The 26,552-nt window shown below is 58.6% G+C and overlaps 1 protein-coding gene across 1 annotated transcript in view; it reads right to left on the bottom strand.

Moving 5' to 3' along the window:
- Positions 1 to 578: 578 nt before the first annotated feature.
- SH3PXD2B (SH3 and PX domains 2B) overlaps positions 579 to 26,552 on the bottom strand; it is a 51,719-nt gene continuing 25,745 nt past the window's right edge. Inside the window, exons 4-13 of the mRNA XM_056112305.1 lie at positions 25,861 to 25,937; positions 22,712 to 22,803; positions 22,404 to 22,429; positions 15,684 to 15,818; positions 14,099 to 14,203; positions 10,958 to 11,075; positions 9,811 to 10,040; positions 8,511 to 8,560; positions 7,300 to 7,425; positions 579 to 2,191 (exon numbers count right to left, since the gene is read on the bottom strand). Of these exons, the coding sequence (XP_055968280.1) occupies positions 668 to 2,191; positions 7,300 to 7,425; positions 8,511 to 8,560; positions 9,811 to 10,040; positions 10,958 to 11,075; positions 14,099 to 14,203; positions 15,684 to 15,818; positions 22,404 to 22,429; positions 22,712 to 22,803; positions 25,861 to 25,937 (2,483 nt within the window). The 3' untranslated portion in view covers positions 579 to 667. The remainder of the gene's footprint in view (positions 2,192 to 7,299; positions 7,426 to 8,510; positions 8,561 to 9,810; positions 10,041 to 10,957; positions 11,076 to 14,098; positions 14,204 to 15,683; positions 15,819 to 22,403; positions 22,430 to 22,711; positions 22,804 to 25,860; positions 25,938 to 26,552) is intronic.

Raw genomic sequence — 26,552 nt, 5'->3', positions numbered from 1 at the left:
CGCCACACTCTGACTCTCCAAATACGGCACCTGCGAGCAGACTCTGGTCCCCACCGGCCAAGGGCTGTGTAGACGGGGCTTCTGTCTCCAAGTCCCAGGAAAGTGCAACTGGCGCAGGGTGCCGGCCCGTAGGGTCCCTTGACAGGAAGGCGGAGGGGGACCTCCATGTCCACCCCCAGAGGGGTTGTTCGTTATCTAGCGGCCACTGAGAGGTCCTCCTGGGGGCTGGCCCCAGACACTCCAGGAAGGGGGGCGTCTGCAGTGCCAGGCATTGGGGACACCACGCAGACAGTCTCGGGGCCCGGAGGCCTCTGGGCAGCTGAGCTGGGCATCGGGGACGAGGCTGGATTTGGTCTGCCGGTTTAAGCCGGTTCTCTGGGTGTGGCGGTCTGGTGCCCGGTGGCCCTGCAGAGTCCAGGTGATTGGGGGGTAGGAATGGGCACAAAGGGAAGGCATGGGGACGCAGTGGCCTCTGGGCCTCCAGGGGATGCCCTGGGTGGGGGGAAGCGGGTGTCACACTCCACCCTGGAGGGAAGAAGCCACAGGACTTGCCCCCCACCCCCAAAAATAATCTTCCTTCCTGCGCAGCTGCGTTGGAGGTTGGTATATTAGAGGTGCCTTAAATATGGGGGTCAGCCAGCAGGGCCGGGCGGGGCGAGGCCGGGGGCTAGGGCTTCTTCCTGAGATAGTTGGAGGGCACCCACCCTTCCCAGGAGGGCGCCCCGCTCAGGACCTGGCAGAACCACCAGCCACTGCCGTTCTTCTCCCGGACCTGGAACACGGTGCCCTCCTGGAAGCTGCTGGCGTCCTCGTCACCGTCGAAGTCGGCCACGGCCACGTACACAGAGTCCTTCGGGCCGTCGAGGCTGGGGACAGGGCCCGTGGGCAGCCTCTCCCTGCTGTCCCCCAGCAGGCCCGGCACCCGGGGCCCTGGGCCACTTCTGCCTCGAGGATCCTCGGGGGCCCCCAGAGCGCCGGAGAGGAAAGGTTTGGCTTTGGGAGGGACGAGCAGGGCCCGCCCCGGGCCCGGGCCCAGGGTGGGAGGGGGCCTGCCCTCACTGGCTTCACGCGGTGGCCCCCTGACCTCCGCCAGGGGCCTGGACGATGACGACGAGGTTTTCTTGGGGGGTGGTGGTCGCCGGGGCAGCACCACCGGCCGCTGCTGGGCCGCCTCCTGGAGAGGGACAGGCACGTTCTTGGGCAGCGGATCTGCAGTCTTGGCCGGCCTGGGGGGGACTCGGCAGGGCCCCTCCCTGGGTCCGAGCCCGTCTGGTCTGGCCGTCCTGTCCTGCGGGCGACCAGGCCCCTCAGCGGGGGCGAGGCTACGGCTGGGGGCTCCGTCCGGGCCCCCAGGAGCCTGGGGGCTGCTGTCCCCGTCCAGCGGGGGTCTCTCCGGGGCCTTGGCCGGCCGGAGCTTGCTCCTGAGGTTGCAGATGTCCACCGGGTCTTCGCCCGGAAGGGGCTCGGCTCTGGGGCTCGGTGCAGGCTTGGGCCTTACCTGAGGTTTGGACTTTAAGAAGGGGTTCGGGGGGGCGGCCTCCGGTTTCTCCTCCGGGGGGTCGGCTTTGCACTTGGTCACGGGCCGGAGGTGGGGCTTCTTCACTTCCTTGGCCAGCACCTTGTGGCCACACTCCAGCCCTCTCTCGTTCCTCAGCTGCAGCATCTTGGCCCTGTCCACTTTGGGCTCAGGCCTCCGGCTGTCCTGGGCCGGGCTTACGAGCTTGGCGGGAATCAGCGGCAGGATCATGCCGGGCTTGGGCGAGGCGGCCCGGAGCTGTCCCCCCTCTGACTTGATGATGGACTCCTTCCGGGGCGGGAGGCTGGGCTTCTCCTCCAGGTCGGGGTCCGAGATCTCCTCGTAGCCGGCGCACGAGAACATGTCCACAGACACCTTCCGCGGACCCTCCTTCCCGCCCTTCCAGTCTTTGGTCCACAGCAGCCCGGGCTCCGCAGCACCATGGGGGGCATCGGGCAGGGGCCGGGAGGGGCCCGTGGCTTCGCTGCCCAGGAGGTCCGCTGCAGCCGCCTCCCCCAGACGGAGCTGGGTTACTTCAGGGGGCAGGGGAGCCAGGAAGTTGGGCCTGGAGGCACTGCTGGTCTTCTTGTACTTGTCGATGAAGGTGGCAGGGGCCCAGCCCTCCTTGTCCTCAATCTGAATGTACCACCAGCCACTCAAGTTCTTCTCGATCACCTGGGGGAGAACAGGAGGAAGGAGCACTAGTAGGCATGATGCCAGGACCACCAGTGGGTCCAGGACAGGCTCTGGGGGCCATGCTAGCACGTGTGGCATGGGGAGGGGGGTCTATGGGCAGGGATGTTGCATTCCAGGCAGCACCCATGGCAGAGTAACCCTGGTGGGGCCCCATACTGGATCGTCCCTGGTGGATTACCCCTAATCAATGGGTTATCCCTGGCAGGTCACACAGTGGATCACCCAGAGTGAACAGTGCCTGGTGGATCACCGTCATGGATCACCCTTATTGGGCTGCAGCTGGTGGATCACCCAGAGTGAACAGTGCCTGGTGGATCACCGTCATGGATCACTCATGATGAATCGTCCCTAGAGGATCACCACGATGGATCACCCTTATTGGGCTGTGTCTGGTGGATCACCGCAATGGAACACCCACGAAGAATCATCCCTAGTGGATCACTACTGCTGGTGGATCACCCATGATGGCTCCGCCTTGATGGATCACCCAGGCTAGATCGTCTCTGGTGGATCACCCATGGGGGATCTTCCTGGGGAACTTCCTTGAGTCAGGACCCCTCACACGGGGTATGTTCCTTCCTCACTCGGGATTCCTCCCAAGCAGCCCCGACACAGCCCAGAGGACAGACCGTGGCTTTGAGAGTTGACAGAGAAAGCAGAGGTGACAGAGGAAGGAGAGGGAAAGGAGTAGGTTGTTGCTGGACCATGAGACGCTGCCAAATCAGGCCGTGCCCCCAAGCGGGGAGACTGATTTCCTGACCTCTGGCCGCCCATCTCTGAGCCTCACACGACTGGGATCCTTATCAGAGGAGTTCAGAACGCAAAACACAGACACAGGGAAGCTGGCTGCCAGCCCCAGGAAAGCCAGCCCCCATGAACACGAGCACCCCAGCAGCGCACAAAGGCTGATCCCCAAGGTCGCAGAGGTCCACAAGAAACAAACCCATCCCAAAGTGCGGAGAAGGGTAGGGCTTCCCAGCAGACGCTGATGAGCAAAGGATGGGCATCATCCCCGCTCCCGGGGAGACAAACCCAAAGCACAGTGTGAGGCCAGCGTCAGCTACGAGAATATTCTACCAAGTCAGCCAGAAACAGCAGTGGGTGGTGGGGGCGGCAGGGAGGAAGCCTGCCTTCCGCAAGGGTGGGGGGCCCGGCTCAGCAGTCCTGCATTCCAGAGCGTTCGCAAGTGATTCAGACCTCCTCCCGAGCGATGCAGTAACTGCACCCCAAGCCCTCCATGGTCCGCACACTCCGAATCTGAAGATTCCTGCACACCTACGGCCGCCGCACTGCCTTTGACGACAGGCAGGAGCCGGGAACGACCCAGCAGTCCAGGCACAGAGAGGGGGCTGCAGAGGCGGCGACACGCCCAGCACAAGGCAGAGAGCTGGCCGAGGAGGGCCGAGCTGAGCAGTCCCAGGTTCCTGCCTTGGCTGCAGCTCGGATGGAACTGGAGGGCGTTATGCGAAGTGAAATAAGTCAGGAGGAAGGAGGCGAATGCCAGATGATCTCACGCATACGTGGGATGGACAGGGGCCAAACCAGCGAACAGCCGAGGCCAAACCAACAAGCCCTTGGATGCTGACCACGGAAGGGAGGTTCCCAGAGGGGAGAAGCTTCCAGCGGGGCCGCTCTGGGGACCCCAAGGCCAATGGTCTGTGCGGAGGGACACAGGGACTGTGGAACTCTGCTGGGGGCTTTGGGTGGGACCATATATTTATTTATAAATGAATCACTGTGGGATACAGTTTCAAAGCTTTCACGATTGAGTTTCAGTCTTACGACGATCAAACACCCATCCCTCCACCAGTGTATCTTTCCTACCACCAATGTCCCCAGTATCCCAGTATCCGGTATGGGTTGGAGCGATAGCACAGCGGTAGGGCATTTGCCTTACAAGCAGCCAACATGGCCGACCCGAGTTCGATTCCTCCGCCCCTCTCGGAGAGCCCGGCAAGCTACCGAGAGTATCTCGCCCGCACGGCAGAGCCTGGCAAGCTCCCCGTGACGTATTCGATATGCCAGACACAGTAACAACAAATCTCACGATGGAGATGTTACTGGGCCCGCTCGAGCAAATCGATGAACAATGGGAGGACCGTGTCCGTCCGTGTCCGTGATCCCTCCCGCCACCCCCACCCCACCCTCTGCCTCTATGGAAGACAACTTCCTTCTTATTCTCTCTCTCCTTTTGGGCGTTATGGTTTGCAATACAGATACTGAGAGGCCATCCACTGGGTCCTTTATCTACTTCCAGCACACGTCTCCCATCCCGAGCGATCCCTCCAACCATCACTGACTTAGTGATCCCTCCATCCCTGCTCTATCCCAGCTGCCTTCTCCCCCAGCTCATGTGGAGTAACCTTTTGGGACCATATGGTTTTTTTGTTTGTTTGTTTGTTTTGGCTTTTTGGGTCACACCTGGTGATGCTCAGGGGTCACTCCTGGTTCTGCACTCAGGAATTACCCCTGGCGATGCTCAGGGGACCATATGGGATGCTGGGAATCGAACCCGGGTTGGCCACGTGCAAGGCAAACGACCTACCCGCTGTGCTATCATTCCAGTCCCATGGGACCATATGTTTTTAAGAGGTGTGAAAGTACCCTTAAAGCAAAGTCTGAAGCAACAATACAGCATGTAGAGTTCCTGCAGTGTAGGCGGCCGACCCAGCTTCAATCCCTAGCACCACATACGGTCCCCCAAGTCCCATCAGGAGTGACCCGAGTGTAGGACCAGTCTAAGCTCTGAGCACTGAAGCTAGGCAGGCTTCACGGAGAAATAAAAGAAATTAGTTAAGTGTCTCCTGCGAAGTTACCTGGGTAGGAAAGCCAGAAACAATGTGAGGGTATCCCCCAGGGAGACTCAGTACCTCCAGAAAACCCAGGGGTCTGCCAACTGCCTAATGCCACGGAGACTCAGTCCTCAACCCCCATGCATTGTCTGTCCCGTGCACCCGTCTGCTCCTTGCTTCCCATCTGTCCCGTGCACTGGCCTGTACTCTGTCTGCACTGTCTACCCTTGGCAGATTCTGGAACATTCCGAACCAGGGAGTGGTGGTGTTTACCAGCGCATGTCCAGTTAGCCAGCAAGCTCGAACAATGAGGTGTGCTTGTATGAAACGGGGGACAGGCAGTGTCTTAAAGAAGAAGGAAGTTTGACAGGTTTTTTTTAGACGTCTGGGGGAGGCGCTTGGAGGACTTTTAAAACCCAGTCGGACTTTTGGATTCCAGACGAGATGGAGCGAACGGCAGTTCTCAGTCTGGGCAACCAGCGCACGGGAACCAGGGCGTGAAGACAAAGGGAAGCCCTGGAGATGGAGGGGAGAAGGGGCTCAAAGGACACGGTGAGGCTCACCCGTGGGAAAAAGAGGCAGAAAGGGGCTGTGGGCCAGGATGGCAGCAGAGGGCTCCATTCTCTGTGTGTGTGTGTGTGTGTCTGCAGAGGGCTCTGCTGTACAAGGGGTGTGTGTGTATGTGTGTATGTGTGCATGTGTGCTGAGGGCTCTGCTGTTCAATGTGTGTGTTTGTGTACATGAGTGTAGAGGGCTCTGCTATAAAAGATGTGTGTGTGTGTGTGTGTGTGTGTGAGCGTGCGTGAGTGTACACTCTATGCCTAAAGGACTAGTGTGTGTGTGTACATACTCTAGGTCTAAAGGACTCTCAGGTGTATGTGTGTGTATGTGTATGTGTGTGTGTATGCATGTGTGCACATACTCTGGGCCTCAAGGACTTTCAGGTGTGTATGTGTGTGTGTGTGTGTGTGTGTGTGTGTATGTGCGCGCATGTGCACATACTCTGGGCCTAAAGGACTTTCAGGTGTGTATGTGTGTGTGTGTGTGTGTGTGTGCGCATGTGTGTGCATGTGTACTTACTCTAGGCCTAAAGGACTCTCAGGAGTGTGTGTGCGTGTGTGCGCACATACTCCAGGCCTAGAGTATGTACGTATCTCAGGTCGGTGTGGGGTGGACGACCAAGGACAACAGCAGGGGCAGCCAGGCTGCATGAAGTGTCGGCTCGCGGGACAGGCGGGACTGGAAGGCAACTGCTCACACAGGAGAATGAGCGTGGGAGCGTGTGTCAGAAAAGAAACACTCTCCGGTGTGCAAAGCTCTGGTCCGGGGGCACCCCTACATGAGCTGTCCCCATGGAGGCCGACCGGGGTCACTTCTCAAGTGGGCTGTGCCGCCGCCCGCACTGCAGAGGCCCCAGGGAAGCCCTGACACCAGGAGAACGATGGGCACGGCACCAATTCCAGGGCAAGTGACTTATCAGGGAGGAAGTAAGAACAACTACCAGCAGGGTGTCAACTGCACCAACATGTGTCTCCTGGAGAGAGAGACACAGGGCAGCTGATTCAGGAAAGAATAGATACCCCCGAACAAGAACACAACATTGAACACCGAAAGACCCGAGAGGAAAGCAAGGAAGCAGTAGACCGAAGTGAGAGGGCAAACCCGAGAGGTAAAATCCTCCAAGCTGGGAGCAGAAACAGCCGAAGGTGGGAAACATGAGAGAGGAGTCAAGTGGCAGGAAGGGGAGGGACAGAAGTCCCTGCCTCTGTTACTACTCTGCAGTGTCGGAAGTCAGACCTGGGGCCTCGCACACACGGAAGGTGTTCAGCCACTGAGTGACCACACCGGCCATCTCTGCCAGAGTGAAAATCGGGAGTTAATATTTGTTTTTGTCTTGAGTGATGCTCAGGGGTTACCCCTGGCTCTGCACTTGGGAATCACTCCTGGCAGAGCTAAGGGGATCTACAGGATGCCGGAGATGGAACCTGGGCTGACCGCAAGGCAAATGTCCCCCCACTGTCCCATGGCTCTGGCCCCGGGATGCATTTTGCTTCAACGACCCTTAAACCCACAGAACACACCCCATCACTGCAAATCCTACTGGCAATTCCGAACCACGAGGAGGAATCCAGGAGGTTCGCTGGGTGGAACCAAGGAGACCACCTGGAGGGGGTGCTGGTGACAGGAAGGCTGTCAGGTGTGGGGGGACGCCCCACCTTCCCTGACAGTTCCTGTGAGCAAGAAACTGCTGCCAATCCCAAGCTCCTGGGTTGGTGCGGGAGCCCGGGCACTCACCTCCACCTTCAGGCCGGCCTGGAAGCTGATGCCGTCGGGGATGGTGGTCTGGAACTCGGCAATGGTGTAGTATTCCTCCTCCACCTGCGGTGGCACAGGCGGCTTGGGCAGGTTCAGGCCTCGAGGCTGGGCAAGGAGACAGAGCTGAGTGGGGTCCGAGGGCACAGCCACACGGCTGAGCGGGGGGGCAGGGGGGCTGGGTGCTAAAGGGATGGGGGCCGGGATTCTTTTTTCGTTTTTGGGGTGCACTGGATGATGCTCAGGGACTACGTATTCCTGGCTGTGAGCCCAGGATTCACTCCTGCTGGTGCTGGCGGAACCATATGGGATGCCGGGATTGGAACTGGGTCAGGCTTGTACGACAAGCGCCTTACCTGCTGTACTGTCTCTCCCTCCCCAACTGTCCTGTATTTTATTTTGGTTTGGGGGCCACACCCGGTGGTGCTCAGGGCTCACTCCTGACTCTGCACTCAGGGATCATTCCTGGTGGGGCTTGGGGGACCACACGGGATGCCGGGGTTGGAACCCGCATCAGATGCATGCAAAGCAAGCACCTTCCTGACTCTACTAGCTCTCTGGCTCCTGGCCCCTACCCGCGAACTCTGAATGGGGGCAGGAAAGTCAAATATCAGAAGCGTACCCCGAACACACCCAGTGCCTCATCCCACTCGGGTTTCGAAGCCCCTTCTTTGAGGAAACTGGGATAAGGCCCACAGAAGGGGTGGGGTCCAGGGATCACCAAGCACCAGCCAGTGAGTCCTTGCTGCCTTGGACATTTTCTGGGCGCTCAGGGATCACTCCTGGCGGGCTCGAGGGACCCTAGAGGGACCCGGGAATCCAGTCCATGCGAACTGCATGCCAGGTAAGCACCCTGCCCACTGGATTTTTTTCTCCAGCCCTGAGGACACAGCATCCTTGGAAAGAGTGAGGTGAGGGTGAAGTGGCCAGTTGAGGTAGAGAAGAGGGCTCTGAGCCGCAGTGGGGGTGAGGGGGCACCACTGAGGTAGGTGGGACGGGCCTAGTTGAGGTGGGTGTGAGGGGGGTCCAGCTGAGGTGGGGTGAGGGGGCACAGCTGAGGTGGGGGTGAGAGGGCCCTGCTGAGGTGGGTTTGAAGGGGCCCAGCTGAGGTGGGTGTGAGGGGCCTGGTTGAGGTGGGTGTGAGGGGGCCTGGCTGAGGAGGGGTTCGGGGTGGTCCCGGGAGCTGCACTCACGATGGTCATGTCCCGGCGGGGAGGGGGTCTCTGCCGCATCCTGGGCGATCCTGCGGAGAAACAAGACTCAGTCCACTCTGGGCAGAACCGGGGCCGCTGTGGGAGATTAGATGCCCCACAGGGCTGTGGGGGAGAAAGCGGCAGAGGCTGTCCCTGCAGCTGTGTGGGCCGGGCCCTGGAGTCCTGACGAACCTCCCACAGGCTCAGGGCTAACACAAGGGGTGCAAGCAGGAGGCCCTCGCTGCAACAGGCGGGCGGGGCGGGCTACCCGGGGCCGGGGCGGGCATGAACGGGAGAGCTCCTGGCACGAGGCAGGCAGGGCATCAGATTGTGCCTGGGAGCAAAAGAGAGGGCAGACACGGGCGTGCCATACCAGGGCTCACACTCGAACGGGGCTTACTGGACACAAATCACAGTGCAGGCATCCCCGTGCTAAGGGTTCCCTGAACAACAAAGGCTTATTACAGAATTACAAAACAATTTTTTAGCGGGGGGGGACCACACCCAGCAATGCTCAGGGCTCAGTCCTGGAAGGCCTCAGGGAACCCTGCGGGTGCCGGGGATTGGACCTGGGTGGACCACGTGCAAGGCCAGCCCCTAACAACAGGGTTGTTTTTACATTGCATGGATTCACTTAAGGCTCAGGCTCCATTTTCCCAGCAAACAAACCCTGTGCTGCTGAAACACTGTTCTTCCTCCGCTGTGACTTGGACTTACTTTTATTTATTCCTTGGTTTGGGGGGTGCTGCGGGCTCGGTGCTTGGGAGAGGTGGAGCTGGGGTTTATCTGAGCCTCAGGTGGGCACAGCCTGTGGCCAGCCTCTCCCCGGCCGACACTTTCCCTTTCTTTTTCTTTTTCTTTTTTTCTTTTTGGGGAACACCCGGCGATGCTCAGGGGTTACTCCTGGCTCAGACACTTAGGAATTAGTCCTGGCGGTGCTCAGGGGACCCGATGGGATGCTGGGAATCGAACCCGGGTTGGCCGTGTGCAAGGCAAATGCCCTCCCTGCTGTGCTATCGCTCCAGTCCCCAACTTTCCCCTTCTTTATGGTGTCAGGAATCGAACTGAGGTGCCCCATGCACAGAGCTTGTGCTCTACAATGAGCCACAACACCAGACTCTTCTGGTTTTTGGGTCTTTTTTTTTTGCAGAGTGGGGGGGGGGGGGAAGAGGATTTGGCCATGCCTGGCTGTGCTCAAGGCCTACTCTCAGCTCTGTGCTCAGGGATTACTCTTGGGTTGGTGAGCAAGTGTGACCTTTCCTGTCCTGAACAGCGAGGTGGCGAGGCTGACATCACTCACGCTGTTTGCTGCTGTCACTGTCCGGCCCCAGGCGTCCTTCCAAGCGGCCGTCCCTCTGGTGGTTGAGCAGTTCCTTGTCCCGGCCCGCTGAGCTCTGCTGCCGGCAAAGCCCATCCAGCTCGGGCATGCCCGAGGGGGCGGGGGAGGAGGGCCCGGGCTTGGGGGCCAGGGGCTCCCCGCTGCTCTTCTTCAGGTAGGAGGCCGGGGCCCAGCCCTCCTTGCCCTGGTACCTGCGAGAGGAAGGCAGAAGGAGGCGGATGGATGCAGCCTGACCCGGGGGCTTCTCTCCTGCCCCCGTTTCCTGTCGCCAGAGCCTGGCTCTTAGGCTGATGGGGGCGGGCAGGGGGGAGGACTCTGGAACGTTTGTTGTATTTTAGAGGGGGAATGCTCAGGGTCTACTCCTGGCTCTGTGCTCAGGGGACCACATGGGGTTCCACCCCGGTGGGCCTCATTCAAGGCAAGTGCCCTACCCGCTGTACCTCATCACTCTAGCCCCAGATTCTGTGACTTTCTACAGCTGGGAAGAGGCCAGGCTGCCATCCTCAAGGGGGGGTCTAGCAGAGGCGGAGACGCTCAGACAGCATCTGTAAGTGGGTCTCTGAGTCGCCACCCACATGGCGCCCCTGCATGAGAGCCCTAAAATACTACCCCCAGTCCTGCCTCCAGTTCTTTGCTCCCTGAGAGAAGGGGGAGTTGCTGAGTGGTTCCATCCCTGTGATCTGTCTTACTGTCTACTCGGAGGGTTTTTTTTGTAGTTGTTGTTTTTTTTTTTTTTTTTTTTTGGGGGGGGGGGCTTTTTTGGCATGACACCTGGTGATGCTCAGGGGTTACTCCTGGCTCTGCACTCAGAAGTTACTCCTGGTGGTGCTCAGGGGACCATATGGGATGCTGGGATTTGAACCTGGGTCAGCCGCATGCAAGGCAAACGCCCAACCCGCTGTGTTCTCTCTAGCCCCTGCTCGCAGGTTTTTACAAAAGGTGAAATGTGAGAATGATCTGGATAGGGAGAGGAGCCAGACAGACTAACGTGTGGGGAGAAGCATTTTTTTACTGTCTCTGGCAGAAACCTTACTCCCTCTGAGCCACTCACGGGCCGTGGTGCAGCTGGACCACACTGGACCTGAGCCCCACCCCCTGCAGTGCGTACCTGATTTTCCACCAGCCTTCCAGGTTTTTCTGGATGACCTCCACCACAGCCCCTCTCTCCAGGTTTATCTCGTCCTGGTCACGTGCCGTGTACGGGTAGATGACAGTGTACTTCTCCTCTGCGGGGGGGGGGGGGGGGGGGGGGAAGGGAAGGGCACTGAGAACCCCGGGTTGCTGATGAGGGCCAAGACTGAGAGCCATGAGCAGCCCTGGCCCCCTGCAGAAGTTCTGGGTGGCCAGCAGGCCCTCGGGTTGCTTCAGGCGACCCTGTGTGCCTGAACCAAGGAGAGTGGACAATGGCATGTCCTGTTCCCTCTGCAATCCCTCCTGGACACACACACACTGATCCTCTCTCAGGTCACATCTGGGGACCCCTAGTCTGTCTCACTCGCTCACCCATTCATTCATTCATTCATTCATTTGCCCACCTCCAGCACCAGGCCTGTGCGGGGACTGTCCAGTGTTTAGCGTAGGAGCAGCCCTGACGGAGGGGCAGAAACCCTCTGCTCCCACCAAAGGGGCTGCTTAATCCCGTCCCCCCACCCCAGGGCTCCTCTGAAGCTCAGGACAGTCGGCGTGGAGCCTGATTCAGGTGGAAACCGGCCCCTGTGGGGGGACACGGGCAGCTGCTGCCCCGCCCCCTGCTGTTTTCCCTTAGCTACTTCCCAGCCCCTGGACCCGGCTGCACCTGAAGCCTGTCTGCATGCGTGTCTCGGGGAACCTTCTACACCACAGCCCCGGGGTTCCTCCTCCCTTGCTCCCAGAGCCCCAGAGGAAGCATCCAGATGACCCTCCCACCCACCCAGCGAGGGGCCTCCTGCTGAGTCCCGTCCACAGCTCCTGGGTCCCCTCTGGTCATGCTGGGGGGACAAGCCTGCAGCTCGCTGCCTCACCCCACTGGCTCTGGCTGTGAAGACGGGTAAAAGAGGCTGGAGGTCCTTCGGGTGGGGGGTACTGGGGGCAGGCCCGGGGGTGCAGAGAGCAGTGGGGGAGGGGCAGGGCCTGGGCCGATGTCAGGGTACCAGGTACCGAGCAGTTCCCTATCTCTGGGAGGCAGCAGCAGGGTGGGGTGGCCAGTGATGCAGAAAGGGTCTATTTGGTCCCGTGGGACAGGGTGCACGCTGCCTCCCACATGCCTGGGATGAAAGCTGATGGTGGGGTGGAGCTGGGGGTCTTCTAGCCCCTGGGGGCACTTTCTGGTCCCCAAGGGACACCCAGTGATGTCAAGCCTAAGATTGGAGGGGACCTTGTAGGTGCCACGGTGGACGCCACCTGCCTCTACTGGGGAGAGCGGGGGGTAGGGGGGGCACTGCCAGCTTCCGTCCACATGGTCTGGCCAAAGTGACACTGTGGCTGCTTCCAGGAAGGTGCAGGACCTGAGTGGGCTAGTCACAACAGGTGCTGGGAATGGCACCGTGAAGGGTGCCCTAAGTGGTCGTCACCCCGAGAAGGCAGCGAGCTGGGAAAGGGGACGGCCGTCTCCAGCCCTGGGTCCAGCCACACGGCCAGCCTAGCCCGGGCCTCGCGGGGAGAGGAACCGAGATGCCCCCCCTTCCCGCGTAAGGTTTTCTCCCGCATGAAACTCCAAGGTGCCGGTGAGTGACTCGGACCCTGGCAGCAGCCCTCAGGCCTCCTTCCCTGCCTGAGGCCCCGCCCAGCCCAGGGTCCCTCCTCCCACACCCGCATGCCAGCAGAGGAGCATGCAACAGGCAGGGGGGGCAGGCGGCAGGGACATGCAGATGCAGCGAGCAGCCACGCCCCACGGTCAGCGGCACCTGGACGCCAGCTGACGGCGTACAAGTCCCCCAGCGTCCGGCGGCGGCTCACAGGCTGGGGCAGAGACCAGTACCTCCACGACACTAGCGGGCAGCATGTGGAGGTGAAGGACAGAAGACAGCGGTGAGAAGAGAACCGTCCAGAGTCCCCAAGCCTGTCCAAGACCCTATACCAACCCCATGTGTCCTCCAAAGGCCCAACGCCCGGGAGGATTATCTTGAACTTAGGAAAGGGGCAGCTGGGGGCAGGCGATGGGGATGGGGAAGGAGCCAACCCCCAGGGAAACGGGGTTCCGCCCCCACTGAGCCTGCTGCCTCGGCTGTAAGACGCATCCCCAGGGGTCCCCAGGAACGAGCAGGGGAGGCACAGCGTTTCTATGGAGCTCCTGATATTCTGCTCCGAGGAGCACTGGCCACGCCTGCACCCGACACACAGTCCCCTGCGCTTTCTGGCTGGCATCACCCTGGAGAAACCCACACGGAGAAGGCCCCAGCACTCAGGGGCACGGCTCTAGGAGAGGAACTGACGGCTTGCTACCAGACGGAGGTGGCTGGCCACGGGGTTATAGGAACTATCCCACTGAATACCTATAATAATGAAAAAATAAGCCGGGGCCACACAGATGGTACAGTTGGGTAGCAGGGGCCGGAGAGATGGTACAGTGGGGAGCGCAGGGCGAGTTCTTGGGAGCTGAAGCCTGTGTGGTGCACGGAGGGGGTCACTGTAAATGTGTGGGCATGGACAGGGTCATGCCAAGAGTGTACTGCAATGATGGGGTCATCCCACATGTGTGGTGCATGGGGGTGGGGTGGGGGGGAATCATCCTAACCCTAGGGCCGTGAAACCGGCAGAACAAACAGAATCTCAATACGCAGCTCCAGGCTGCAGATGAGCCGGAAGTTGCGCTGGATCTTGGTCCCTGAATGACGCCAAGGAGGCAGTGCCCGGGAGGGGGCAGAGGGAGCTTCTGGGGACCATGTGTGTGTGTGTGTGTGTGTGTGTGTGTGCGCGCGCACGTGTGTGTGTGTGTGTGTGTGTCTGGCCCTGCTTCGCTTCCAAAGGTCCCTTAGGTGGGGTTGAAGAGAGAGCTCAGGAGGTAAGGTGCTTACCTTGCGGACAGCCAAGCCTGGTTTGATTCCCGATACCACAAAGAGTCCCCCCAAGCACTGCCAAGAGTAAGTCCTGAGCGCCAGCAGCTATGGCCCCAACACTCCCCTCCAGGCCCAAACCAAAGGTCCTTGGAGAGGGTGGACAGTCTCCAGCGGCCGACCCGGGCAGCCCCGAGATTAGACGCAGCACGGTGGGGCCCAGAACTACATGACCAGACCCGAGAAGGGCACAGCTGGCGCTGACAGGCCCGGCCTACCTTCTTCCGGCTGTAGGGAAAACTCATCCTGCACCCCGTCCTGCCCCTCCAGACAGGTGGCGGGCACCCAGCCTTGTTCTTCGGCCGTGCTGACGAACCACCAACCTGGGAAACCAAGAGTGCGGGTGGTCAGCTGGGGCTGCTAAGGTGGCCTCGTTGGTGGACACCTGCCCTCCAGCGGCCACCTGGCCCCCAGCTGCCTGGACGGGGCGGGCGGGCACACAGAGAACCCAGCCTGGGGTGGCGACAGGCAACCCGGAAGGAGAGGCCAGGCACCGCTCCCGGGCCCAGAGGGGTGGAGCACTGGCTCTGGGCACCTGCCCAGCAGCCCTGCCAGCGTGAATCAACAGGTTCAGGTCCCTGGGGCCACCGAGAAGCAGGGGCCGAGCCTCACAGCCCTGCTGGGACTCCCCGGCCCGCGATGGAGAGAAAAGGGAGCGCACACCCTGCACTCATGTATCCTGGAGGGAGAGGGGACATGCGGCTGAGCACACCGAGGGGGCTGCCACATGTGTGCAGATGCCCAGACGTGTCCTGGCACCCAGGTCCGGACAGCGGGGCCTCGGTCACATATGTGTTGTAGGATCACTGAGGGGCACAGTGCCCTGGTATGAACCTCACACCACACTTGCTTGGCCTGAGAGCCTTGACAGCTGGGGCTGAGGCGGTGGGGCAGCGGGGAGGGCGTCTGCTCTGCACACGGCCAAACTGGCCCAATCTCCAGCACCCAAGAGGGTCCTCTGAGCATTGCCAGGAGCGATCCTGAGTACAGGGCCACAGGAGTAAGCCTTGAGCACAGCTGGGTATGGTCCCCCCAAACCAAAAGAAATTAAATTTAAAAATTTTTATTTATTTTTTATTTTTTGCTGTTGGGGTCACACCTGGTGATGCACAGGGGTTACTCCTGGCTCTGCACTCAGGAATCACCCCTGGTGGTGCTCAGGGGACCATATGGGATGCCGGGAATTGAACCCAGGTCAGTCACTGCAAGGCGAACGCCCTCCCCGCTGGACTATCACTCCACGCCAAAAGTTTTTTTTTAAAAAGAGAGAATCTGCAGCAATCCACCCCTTCTCACAGATAGGAAAAACAAGCACTTCGAGCCAGGAGACCCTAAGAGCTCGGGCAGAGCTGTCGGGGCTGTCTGGGCTGAACCACGCAGGCCGGCCTCCCTCTCCTGAGACCTGGATCTTGCATCATCACCCCAGCCAAATTTGGGTGTGGATGGAAGTGTCGGAGGGGCTTTTCCCCCAGATGCTGCCCACCCCACTCCCCCTCCGTGTAGAGAAAAGGGCCTGGGGTAGCAGGAAGACTGACGAGACAGAGATGCCTGCGTCCTAACCCAGAATCTGGTGGTGTGCTCAGTGACAAAGCAAAGGGGACACGGGGCGTGGGTCCCGCGGTGGGCCCAGGGTCCTCTCGAGGGGCACGGGAGATGACAAGTGGCACAGGGCTCTGTCTCAGAGAAGACAGACGCAGGCCAGGGGCCTAGGGATCCCACGCAGATGGACTCCCCGCGGCACTGCCTGGCCAGCCCACCCGCACGCGCCCTGTCCGAGGAGTGGACGTGGCCCCGACCCCCTACCTGACTCGTTCTTCTCGATGATGTCCACTGTCTGCCCCACGCTGAGGCTGATCTCCGAGCTCTCCTGCTTCTGGTAGTCGGCCACCACCACATACTGCTCCAGCACCAGGGGGTCCACCGAGGCCAAGTCGCCCCCTGTGGGCACAGAACCGCTAGCGGTCACCTCTGACCTCTACCCAAGGAATGAGTGAGCAGGAGCCAGGGGGACAGCACAGAATTACTCCCGGACATGTCCCCAGCACCATCCCGTCCACTCTCATTTGCCAAGATCAACTCAGCGGCCACCCGGTGCAGGAGCTGGGGCTAAAGCAGATTGCCAAACGGTGACCAGTCCTGCCGACACTCTGGAACAGTGGAACAGTGAAGACACATCCTCATTCATCCTCTCCAGACGCACCCCCTGGGCCCTCCTTCACCCCCGTGCAACCACACAAGCGCCGACCCACCACCCACCGTCTGACTCCAATGTCCGGCAGCACCGATGGCCTCTCCCGCGACCCAACCCACGCATCTCTTCATTCGTGATGTCACCAATCACGCTCTAGACCCCGCCTCGGGGGCACCGCCAGGAGGAATTCCTGAGTGCAGAGCCAGGAGTGTGCCCTGAGCATCGCCGGCCGTGGCCCCCAGAGAAAAGACAAAACAAACAAAGAATGGGATGGGAGAAGGGATGTTACGTGAAGTGGGGTGCTGTGCCCTCACTGAAGGTGACGAGGCAGAGCTGAGAGACAGCAGCTGTGGGGAGGAGAGAGTGGGGTGTGGAGGACCTGGGGTGTGGCAGGACAGACTCCTGCATGGCTCTCTGGGGAGACAGGTCAGTGGGTCTGCGGTGGACAGCGACCACAGGACTCCTCCAGGCAGGGCAGTCACGGTTCCCAGTCTGCTGGGCTCGGACCTCGGCCCGGGTTTGTTTCTGTTGGGGCCATACCTGGCAGAGCTCGGGAGACTATTTGCAGTGCAAGGGTTAGCACCGAGGTCAGCCACATACAAGGCAAGTTCCTTAACTCCCAGAATGCCGTTCTAAGCCCTGGATTTTTTCATGCGGGGGCTTTGGGTCACATCTGCTGGTGCTCAGGGTTTGCTTCTGGCTCTGAGTTGAGGGGTGCCTCCTGGGGCTTCTGGGGAAACCATATGCAGTGCTGGGATTGAGCTCAGGGCCAGCTGAGTGCAGGGGAACTGCCCGACCCACTGGACTCTCTCTCTCTCTGGCTCTGGATTTTTTTTTTTAATTCTGCAGTGGAAAGCCAGTTTAAGTAAGAAGGGATTGGCACCTCTAAGAACAGTGACAGCTTCCAGAGAATTCCGCAGGCAGGAAGGGAGCAGCAGGGGGTGCCCGTGCTCCAGGTGAGGCTCTTTTTACTGGATGGCGGCCCCTGGTATAGCGTAGGGTCAGGACTGAGACGTCGCACGGCCTCAGGCTGCGAGTGGGAGGACAGCCGCTCATTTGAGGTCGGTTTTCTCCACATCCTCATTGAACGCATCCGCTCTGGTTCCAGACACAACGGAGAGTCTAGATGATGCCCGTTCCGGTGTCTCAGTGTCCCTGAGGGCTGACCTGGGTGTCGCCCAGTTCTGCTGGGTGGCGTCTTGTCTGAGGCTTGGAATAGGTCTGAAGCGTCTTCACCACTGGCAAATGCTACACAGCAGAACTTCTTTTCTTTCTTTTTCTTTCTGGGTCGCACCTGGTGATGCTCAGGGGTTACTCCTGGCAGTGCTCAGGGGGACCCTATGGGATGCTGGGAATCGAACCCAGGTCAGCTGTGTGCAACGCAAACGCCCTCCCAGCTGTAGTGCTCTAGCTTCTCGTTTTTTTTTCCCCCCCTTCCCCCACCAACAGCTGTGTTCAGGGATCAGGCCTGGTACAGGGGAACCCAATGCAGTGCCAGGAATCCAACCAGGTCACCACGTTCAAGGAAGTGCCTCAATCCTTGTCCTTTCTTCCCGGGCGCCCGGAGCAGCACCTTGAGTCAGAAAGCTGACTGTCAGCATTCCCAGCACCCCACTTCTCCCCGCCCCCGCGTTCCCGCGTCCAGAATCAACACAGAAACCCTTTGTTAGAGCATACAACGCCTTGCATTTTTCAATGTGGAAAATGAGAACTGGGCATTGCTGTGACTTAAGGGCTCAGGCCATTTGCCCCGGCTGGCTGGGGGCAGAGGGTCACAGGAGGGCCCCAGGAAGACCCAGTCTCTTGCAGGCTGGGCGGAGAAGGCAGCTCCGCACAGAGAAAGAGGGAAGATGGTGACAGAAGCTGGACAGGGACTGTCCCGAAGGTCGATGCCTATCACAGGCTACATGCCCTCCACACCGTCAGCCCAACTGGCCTGGATATTCGGTCCCACCCTGCCCATCTCATAGACTAGAGCCAGCTCCCAGTCATTTATCTCCTGCTAGCCCAGGGCACCTGAGCCAAAAACCCATTCACTGGTGCCACCAGGAGTCTCAAACTGAGTCTCAAACTGGGCCTGGAGGTGTCAGGTAGAGACGCCTACAAGTCTGACAGTCAAGCTCTCGAATGCACTGACTCCACAGCACCGAAACACCCATGCAGGAAGAGAAACTCCAGGAACTGCAAGCTTGAAGTCTAAATACTACTAGGGAAGGAATACCATTTCTTCTTTTCTTTTATTATGTTTTTGTTTTTTGGCCACAGCCATCAATGCTCAAGGTTTACACCTGACTGTGCTTGGGGGGCCTGAGGGGTGCCAGGGATTGAACCCGGGTCTGCAGTGTGCAAGGCAAGTGCCCTTCCCACCGCACTATCTCTCCAGCCCCAGGAATGTCATTTTTTTCTTTGCTTTTGGGGCACACCTGGCAGCGCTCGGGATGTGGGTAGTCAAGGGGAGGATGGTATTGCTTCTGGTACTGCTGGGCCTTGGACCTGGGCATGCGGTCCTGGAGGCAGAACCCCTGAGCTGTGCCAGTGGCCTAGAATCACTCTGAGAAGAGCCAATACGGTAATTCTCAATAGGCAGAAACCTATCGAGGTTTCCATTGTGTTATGTTGTATTTGCCGTGACCTGTTCTAAAGTGGACGCTTGGGCCCCCCAAATGGGATACTGAAGGCCTCGTTGAGAGGTCATTTGATTTAGGAGACCATGAAAACGGAAATTCTGTGACAGATGGGGTTAGTAGCCTTCCAAGAAGAGACCCAGGAGAGGGGCTGGATCAACAGGACTACGTGGAAGGCACGTGCCTTGCACGCAGCCAACCCGGGTGGATTCTTGGCACTCTAAATGGTGCCTTGAGCACTGCCAGTAGTGATCCTTGAGCAGAGCCAGGAATAAGCCCTTAGCACTGCCGGTCACCATCCTGTTGTTCGTCGATTGCCTCGAGCAGGCCCCAGTAACGTCTCCTTCAACCTAGCCCTGAGATTTTTTTAAAAGTGCCATATTCAAGGCTCTTTCGAGGTTAGGAGAATGAGCCCCATCATTGTTACTGGTATTTGGCATATTGGGTACGCCACGGGGAGTTTGCCAGACTCTGCCGAGGTTACATTTGGTAGCCTGCCATTTTGTCCAAAGCACTGCCGGTGTGTCCACAAAATCAATAAATCTTTCTCTCTCTCTTTTTCAGTTTCTTGGGGTCACACCCAGCGACGCTCAGGGGTTACTCCTGGCTCTGCACTCAGGAACTAGTGATGCTTGAGGGGCCATTTTGGATGCTGGGGATTGAACCTGGGTCGGCCACGTGCAAGGCAAACGCCCTACCCGCTGTGCTATTGCTCCAGCACTCCCCCCCACCCTCGACTCTATTGCTCAAGCCCTCGGTGCTGCTATGTGAGCCCAGAGAGGGAGGATAAAGTGGGTTTTCCGCCTCGTAGACATTCGCTCTCCTGGCAACATTGGATTTGGTACATGTCCAACTGCTGAGTCAAGTGAGCATCCCCGCGAGAAAAGGCTGGGGAACTCGAGCACGAGGCTCCTGAGTCGTCGGAAAAATGAGGTTCTACCGGGAGGCCCGTTCCCTGCGGGATGAGCAGCACCGGGAACCACATTAGCCACCATCTGCAGCCGCAGCGCTGGCCGGGGCACTTGGCCTTCACCAAGGTCTGGCACGGCAACTCAGCACTTGGACCAACCGACAGTCCCTTTCAAGCCCAAGAAGGCGGCTTCGACCATAAAGGACACGGCCAAAGGGCAGGTAAAGCAAAAGGCGCTTCCCAGCAGGGGCTCTGGGTCCAAGACAGAAAGATGCTATTTTCCACCCAGTTGAGCTAGAAATAAATCCGTTCCCCATCATTGCCGGAAAGTGATGTCACACTGGGTCACCACAAATTAGAGCCTCGGGCTCCGCCAGACCAGTCCCCTCATCAAGCTTGTGCTGATGGGACACTTTTGTCCTCCCAGACAGAACTGACCGTTTCCTCTCTCCCTCCCACCTGCGCCCTCCAAGAAAACCTCGGGGCGCTGGGCCCAGACTGGCCTCTGCTCTTTTCAAGGAAACATGTTATTTCCTGCCGGACCCAGGAACTCTGCAGCTTTCGCAGGAGGTCACGGCTTCGGGCAGGAACAATTTAGCCAGAGAGCATGGTGGGGAAGGGGTCTGGAGATCCGGCTGCGTTCCATGAAGTCCTGCCAGTCCGGCCCCTGACCCCATTCCTGGGGCTTTGATCCAGGACGCCATGGAGGTTGGAATTGCCACAAGGTGCACTGCGTGTTTTGCACACACCTAAGTCACGGGAGTAGTCAGAGCAGCCAGGGATGCTGATGCCTCACTCAGAACCTGCTGCTGCAACCTGGTGCTGCTCTCGGCACTGAGCGTGTCTTGCTTCATGGCCCATGAGCAGTGACAGCTGCTCCACCTCACAGACGACACTGTTCATGGGAGGAGGCGTCCTTCTCCATTCTGGGGCCACTGTCTGGCCACCTTTCTCCTCCCCCACCTCCCGACAAACACCCTGGAGACCAGGAACCAAAGTATTGGAATTCTGAGCACTTTTTTTTGAGGAGTGGGGCATCTTTGAACCATACCAGATGGTGCTCTTGGTGTACTCCTGGTACTGTGCTCTCAGGGATCTCCCTGGTGGGCTCAGAGATGCTGGGGATCGAATACAATTGGCCATGTGCAAGGCAAGAGCCCTACACCCTGGGCTAAATCTCTCGTCCCAAGGAATTCTAGATGCTTTGAAGGCGGTTCCAGGTGAGGTCCCCAGGAAGACTCTGCAGAAACAGGAAGTGATGGTGGGCGGCAGGAAGGAGGAGCCGGGCTCTGGAGAGCCCACACCATCAGCGGGGCCGCTGAGAGCTCCTTCTTCCTCTGTGCGCACCCAAACTTCCACCTTCTCTTCCTCTGTGACGTTCCTGCCATAAGTCACGCTACCCAGGAAACGGAGAGAAGGAAGACAGCGGGCCTTGGGGAGACGGTGAGTGCGCCTGGCTGTTTGGAAGAGCAGTGGTCAGCGCCCGGCTGGAGTAGGGGGCCACACCAAAACCCACCACACGTGGGCACGCCCCTCTGCGCACAGCCCCCTTTCCTCGCTCCGTTTCACCCCTTCCCAAATTCTAAGACAGAAAGCTTTGTTCTGAGTGACCACATTCTCTTGTCTCCAGCACGGGCGGAGGAAGGCGCTGCCTCTCCGGTCCCCACAAGTCCATTCATCGGGTCATATCCAGCTGGCAATCTTTCTTGGTTCTGTGGTACCAAGGATCAAACTCAGGGTCTCACACATGTAAGGCAAGTGCTTGACTGCTCAGCTACATCCCTGGTCCCTTTATCTACTCCGCCATTTCGAGATGTAGCATGAGGCCAACCCAATACTTTTTGTAAAGATAGGGTAGGAGATCAACCAAACACCCATCCATCCTCCAGCCAACAGTACAAACACTCATGCATGCAATCTGTCCATCCACACATCCATCCATCTCTCCACCATCCATCCGTCCACCATCCATCCATCCATCCATCCATCCACCCACCATCTGTCCATCAGTCCATTCATCCTCCCATCTTCCACCCTCTGGCATTCATCCACCATCCATCCATCCATCCATCCACCTACTCACCCACCCATCCGTCCATCTACCCACCCATCTATCTATCCATCCATCCATCCATCCACCCACCCACCCATCCATCCATCACCCCCCCATGTGTCCATCACATCTTCCACCCTCTGGCATTCATCCACCATCCAGCCATCCACCATCCATCCACCCACTCACCCATCCATCCACCCACCCACCCATCCATCCATCCATCCATCCATCCACCCACCCACCCATCCACCCCCCCCATGTGTCCATCACATCTTCCACCCTCTGGCATTCATCCGTCTGCCCACCCATGTCCATCTGTTCATCCGTCTACCCACTGCACTTCTGTACACCCATCCATCAGTCCATCACCTGCCTGTCCATCCATCCCCCTCCATCCCTCCCTCCCTCCATCTACACACCCACCCGCATTGCTTCATCACAGGTGCTCAGTTGAGATACTGAGTGAGAAGGAGCAAATAAAGAAAAATACTTTTTTTAGCGGATTTCCCAAGCAGTGCTCAGGCCCGCTCCCCACACCCCCAAGGGGCCACTCCTAGTGATATCTGACAGGATGCGCTGGCCTTGTGGGCCTGGCAATGTGGTGCTGGGATGGGCCGGGGCATGGGAGGAAGGGCACGGGGGGAGGGGGTGGCAGGGATGGAACTCGGGGCCGGCACATGGAAGTCATGCACTCTACCCCTCTGGGTCACTTCCCCAGCCCCCCAGTGGGACACACTCTTACCAGTCTTCTTCTTCCCAACATGCTCCCTGCAGAGGAAAGAAGGGTGGGGGTGAGTCTGATGAGGCAGCACCTTTATACCCAATTAGGAATCAAGATTCTGCACCCCCCAACATCTCCACCCAGTGAGTAAAATCCCAGCCTGCCCCAGTGCCCAGTCCCTGCCCGCGGGCTCCACGCCGATGCCACAACCCTCCGCTCTCCCACGGATCATCTTGGCTTCCTCCCGATTTCTCCTGGGGGCTGCTGGGGCTGGCGGGGAGGCCACCCTGCCCGGGGTGGGGAGGGGGGGTGTCCCCAAACCAACTCACTCCTTGGGAGGGTTCAGGTCCTCGGGTCTGGTCTCAAAGAACTGGAGCACCTCGTCACACTGAGAGATGTAGGGGGGCAGCTGGATCAGGGCCTGCGAGAGAGAGCCGCGGGTGAGGCCGGGGGCACGCGGGGCGCTGGGGACGCCCTCTGCTCAGGCTTCTCGCGCCACCGCCTCGTCTGCGGATTCAAGCGTGGGCGAGGTCTGGAGAAGGCTCTGGAACTGCTGCGGGAAAGGGAACGGGGCCGGGTGGGAATGGCAGAGGCGGCGCATAGCTTCGGGGAAACGGACGCCCAAGGAAGACAGGCCCTTTGCACGGATGTGGCAAGTTGGGGACAAGGGCCCAGACAGCTCCAGCTTCCAGGACCGCTCTGTTACCTCCTGTTCCCACACCCCTCTGAGCCTTTGCTAGTCGGTCACACAGTAACGTGAAGCCATCCCCGGGGTGGCTGTGCCGCAGCGGGGGAGGATGCGGCCCTTCCCGCGCGGGCTGCAGGGAGCTCCCTTGGAGCCGGGCAGTGCTGCTGGCTGAGTGTCCCGCCTTCTCAGCCTCTTTCTTTTCTTCCGTTTTCCTTTCCTTCTGTTTTGTTTTTGTATTCAGCAGTTATCCCTGGCTCTGCACTCAGGAATTACTCCTGGCGGGGTGCTTGGGGGACTATGTGGGATGCCGGGTCTGCCAGGTGCAAGGCAAACGCCCTCTCCGCTGTGCTACTGCTCCAGCCCCTTTCTGTCCTCTCTCTCCCCAAAAAGGACCTCCCCAAGCAGTTAGCAGTTCTCTCTCTTTCTATACATTCATTTACGCGGCCGACCCGGGTTCGATTCCTCTGTCCCTCTCGAAGAGTCCAGCAAGCCACCAACAGTATCTCACCCGCACGGTAAAGCCTGGCAAGCTCCCCGTGGCGTATTCGATATGCCAAAAACAGTAACAAGTCTCACAATGGAGACGTTACTGGTGCCCGCTCGAGCAAATCGATGAACAACAGGAGGACAGTGCTACAATGCTACTTATTTTGGTGTGGGGGCTCAGGGCTTGTTTCTGGCTCTGCACTCAGGAATTATTCCTGGTGGGCTCAGGGGCCCCTATTGGGGGTGGTGCCAGATATGGAGCCCAGGTTGGTCGTGTGTGAGGCAAGCGCCCTACCCACTGTGCCATCTCCCTGGCCCTATGCTAAGTCTCGTATCCAGGGAGCTTCCTAATTTCATTTAGTAAGCAGTTCTGGCAGGTTCTGTAGGCTCAATTCTAGTCGGGTTTTTTTGGGGGGGGGGGGTTTATTTTAAATGCGTCCCTTGTGCTTTCCTACGGTGAGGTTTGATATGTTTGTGAACCAAGGCAATGTTCCGTTCCCCTTCCAATCCGTATTTCTGTTTTGTTTCCTTGTTCGCGCCCACTGAGCACGGAGGTGGCGAGGGCCTTGCTGTGTGCAAGGCAGCCTTGGCTGCTCCCTCTCTGTGTCTGGCTTTGTCCCACTCTGTCCCGTTCTGCCATACCCGGAGGTGCCTGGGGGGACCGCACGCTGCTGGGGATGCAAAGACATCTGTGCTCGGCTCCTTCCCCCCTGCCCCCCACCGCCCCCTTCTAAGGCCTTCCTGCCGGTTTTCACCCTCCGGCCATCCCAACAGCTAGTCACGAGAAATAAACACACGAAAGATACAGAAGCTTCAACAAACATGGTCCTTTCCAGTTCTCTAACCACTGTCTCCAACCAACAAAACACATTCCGTTGTCCACATCCTCGCGGTGGGTCAGTGCCGGGAAGCTCCTGGACACCCCCAATCCAGGCTGCCCCAGCTCCTTTTATGAAGCGGGAGCGATTCTGCACATCCTCCAGAGCCCTGGTGCGGGGAGGTGCCAGGGAAGTTGCTATTACGCGGTAACGTTTAGAGGACGGGGGAGGCAGACCACCATAAACTCCTGCATGTGTTCAATGCTGACACAGCAATGCTGCTGGCCCAGCTACACTGTCGCCGGGAGAGTCTGTGGCTAAGAGACCCCTACAAGGCTGGACGAGGGCTGACAATGGAACCAAAAAGCCGGTCCAGAGGGGTCTGGGATACTGGAGACATCACCCAACACAGTTTGACCAAGTGACCCCTCTCCGGGCATCGTGTGCACTGTGGAATAACACTCAGCCATGAAAAGGAGACTCAAAGAGAATTTGGCGGTCGGGGGTGGGGGGAGGTTGGGCCACACCTGACGATGCTCAGGGATTACTCCCGGTGGTGCTTGGGGGGGACACTTGGGATGCTGGGGATCAAACCTGGCCTGGTCGCCTGTGAGGTAAGTGCCTTACCTGCTGTATTATCACTCTGGCCCCATCAGGGAGAATGTTTTTAATAGCAGGGGCGGGGGCGTGCGATCATTCTTATAATTCAATCTCAAAATGAAAGAGGAAGAACAACAGAAACAGTGTATGATGGTTAGAGGATAAATCAGATCCCATTCTTACCAACAGTCAAGGAGGATTTTTTTTTTTTCAAAGAATCCCTGATAGCACTGTTTCCATCACATTTAATTGTGGGTTTTCTTTTCAGTGCGAGGCGATGCCTCGTTCTTTTGATTAGCATTTTCCTAATAATCAGTCATGATGAGCACTATTACATGTACCTATTGGCCACCTGTGTATCTTCTGTTCAATCTCTCCCATTTTTGGGGGGAGGAATTATGTTTTTGTTGTTGAGTTTTGTGAGTACTTGGAGATTTTGTAAGATCTTGGATGTCAGCTCATTATTAAACATATGATACGTGAAAATATTTTCCCATAGAAAATAAAATAGTGTGTGATGGGTTGGGAGGACATCACGGCAGGCAGGACGTTTGCCCAACCCGGTTCAATCCCTGGAACCGCACATGAGCCCCCGAGCCCCACCAGGAGTGATCCCTGGAGTAAGCCCTGAGTACCGCCAGGCGTGGCACAAAAACAAAAGAAAAAAAACACGTTCTGGGGCACGATATCAGCCCAGAACTGGGTGCACACAGAAAGGAGACACAGAAAGGAGTGTGCCCAAGGCGGGGTGGTCCAGGCTGGTTCTCACTGTGTCCAACTTGGCGGCTCTTCAAATCCAGAAAGAAAGAGAAGGGGAACCAACCGACACGTCCTGGGCCGGCGGTGCTGGCAGGGAAGGCAGGCACCAAGGGCCGCGCAGACTCACCTTGCAGTACTCATCGATGGGGATCAGGCGCTTGACGGCCACGTCCCGGATGTGGCTGCGGCGGAAAAGGATTTTGCCTGTGGAAGACAAGAGAGCACAGAGCTTGGGACGGTGCTGGAAGGAGCTCCCTGGACCCGGAGAAGCGTTTGTGGCTACTATGTGCACGTGAGCTAGACAGGCACGCCCTGTGGTCACTGCTCCAGTGAGAGGGCTGGAGGGAACAGTTCCCAGGGGGTGGGTTTTGGAGGAGGCTGAAACCAAAGCATGGAGTCTGGAAAAGAAATCCCTGCACAATGCATGTACCCCAAGGCCCTGTCCAGCCTTAGCAGGAGAGTGGACAGAGAGATAGGTCCTTTCCCCCCTGGGGTCCAGACACCCCATATTCTTGTGCCTCTGTGCTTTTCCCTCTTCTGGGACCTCGATTCCGCTGTGGGTTTCACCCAACACTGAGGAAACACGTCTCCTTCTCAGCAGGGCCATGCTGAGCCCTGGACACGGTACCATGACCTGTCCACACAACATGTAGGCAGAGGGTGCAGGCCAGACTTGCAAAGGCAAGCACACGCGTGATGACACACAGGGTGCCGGGAGGACCCGGGACGCTGTGAGGTGAAGGGTGAGATCTGTTTCAAGCCAATGCAGAGAGGCTGGCACTGACCGAAGATGAAGATAAAGCAGGCTTGCTCTTCCCG

This window comes from Sorex fumeus, unplaced genomic scaffold, assembly GCF_029834395.1.
Source record: "Sorex fumeus unplaced genomic scaffold, SorFum_2.1 ptg000017l, whole genome shotgun sequence".
Classification (NCBI taxonomy): Eukaryota; Metazoa; Chordata; class Mammalia; order Eulipotyphla; family Soricidae; genus Sorex; species Sorex fumeus.
This window is presented reverse-complemented; position numbering and strand designations above follow the sequence as displayed.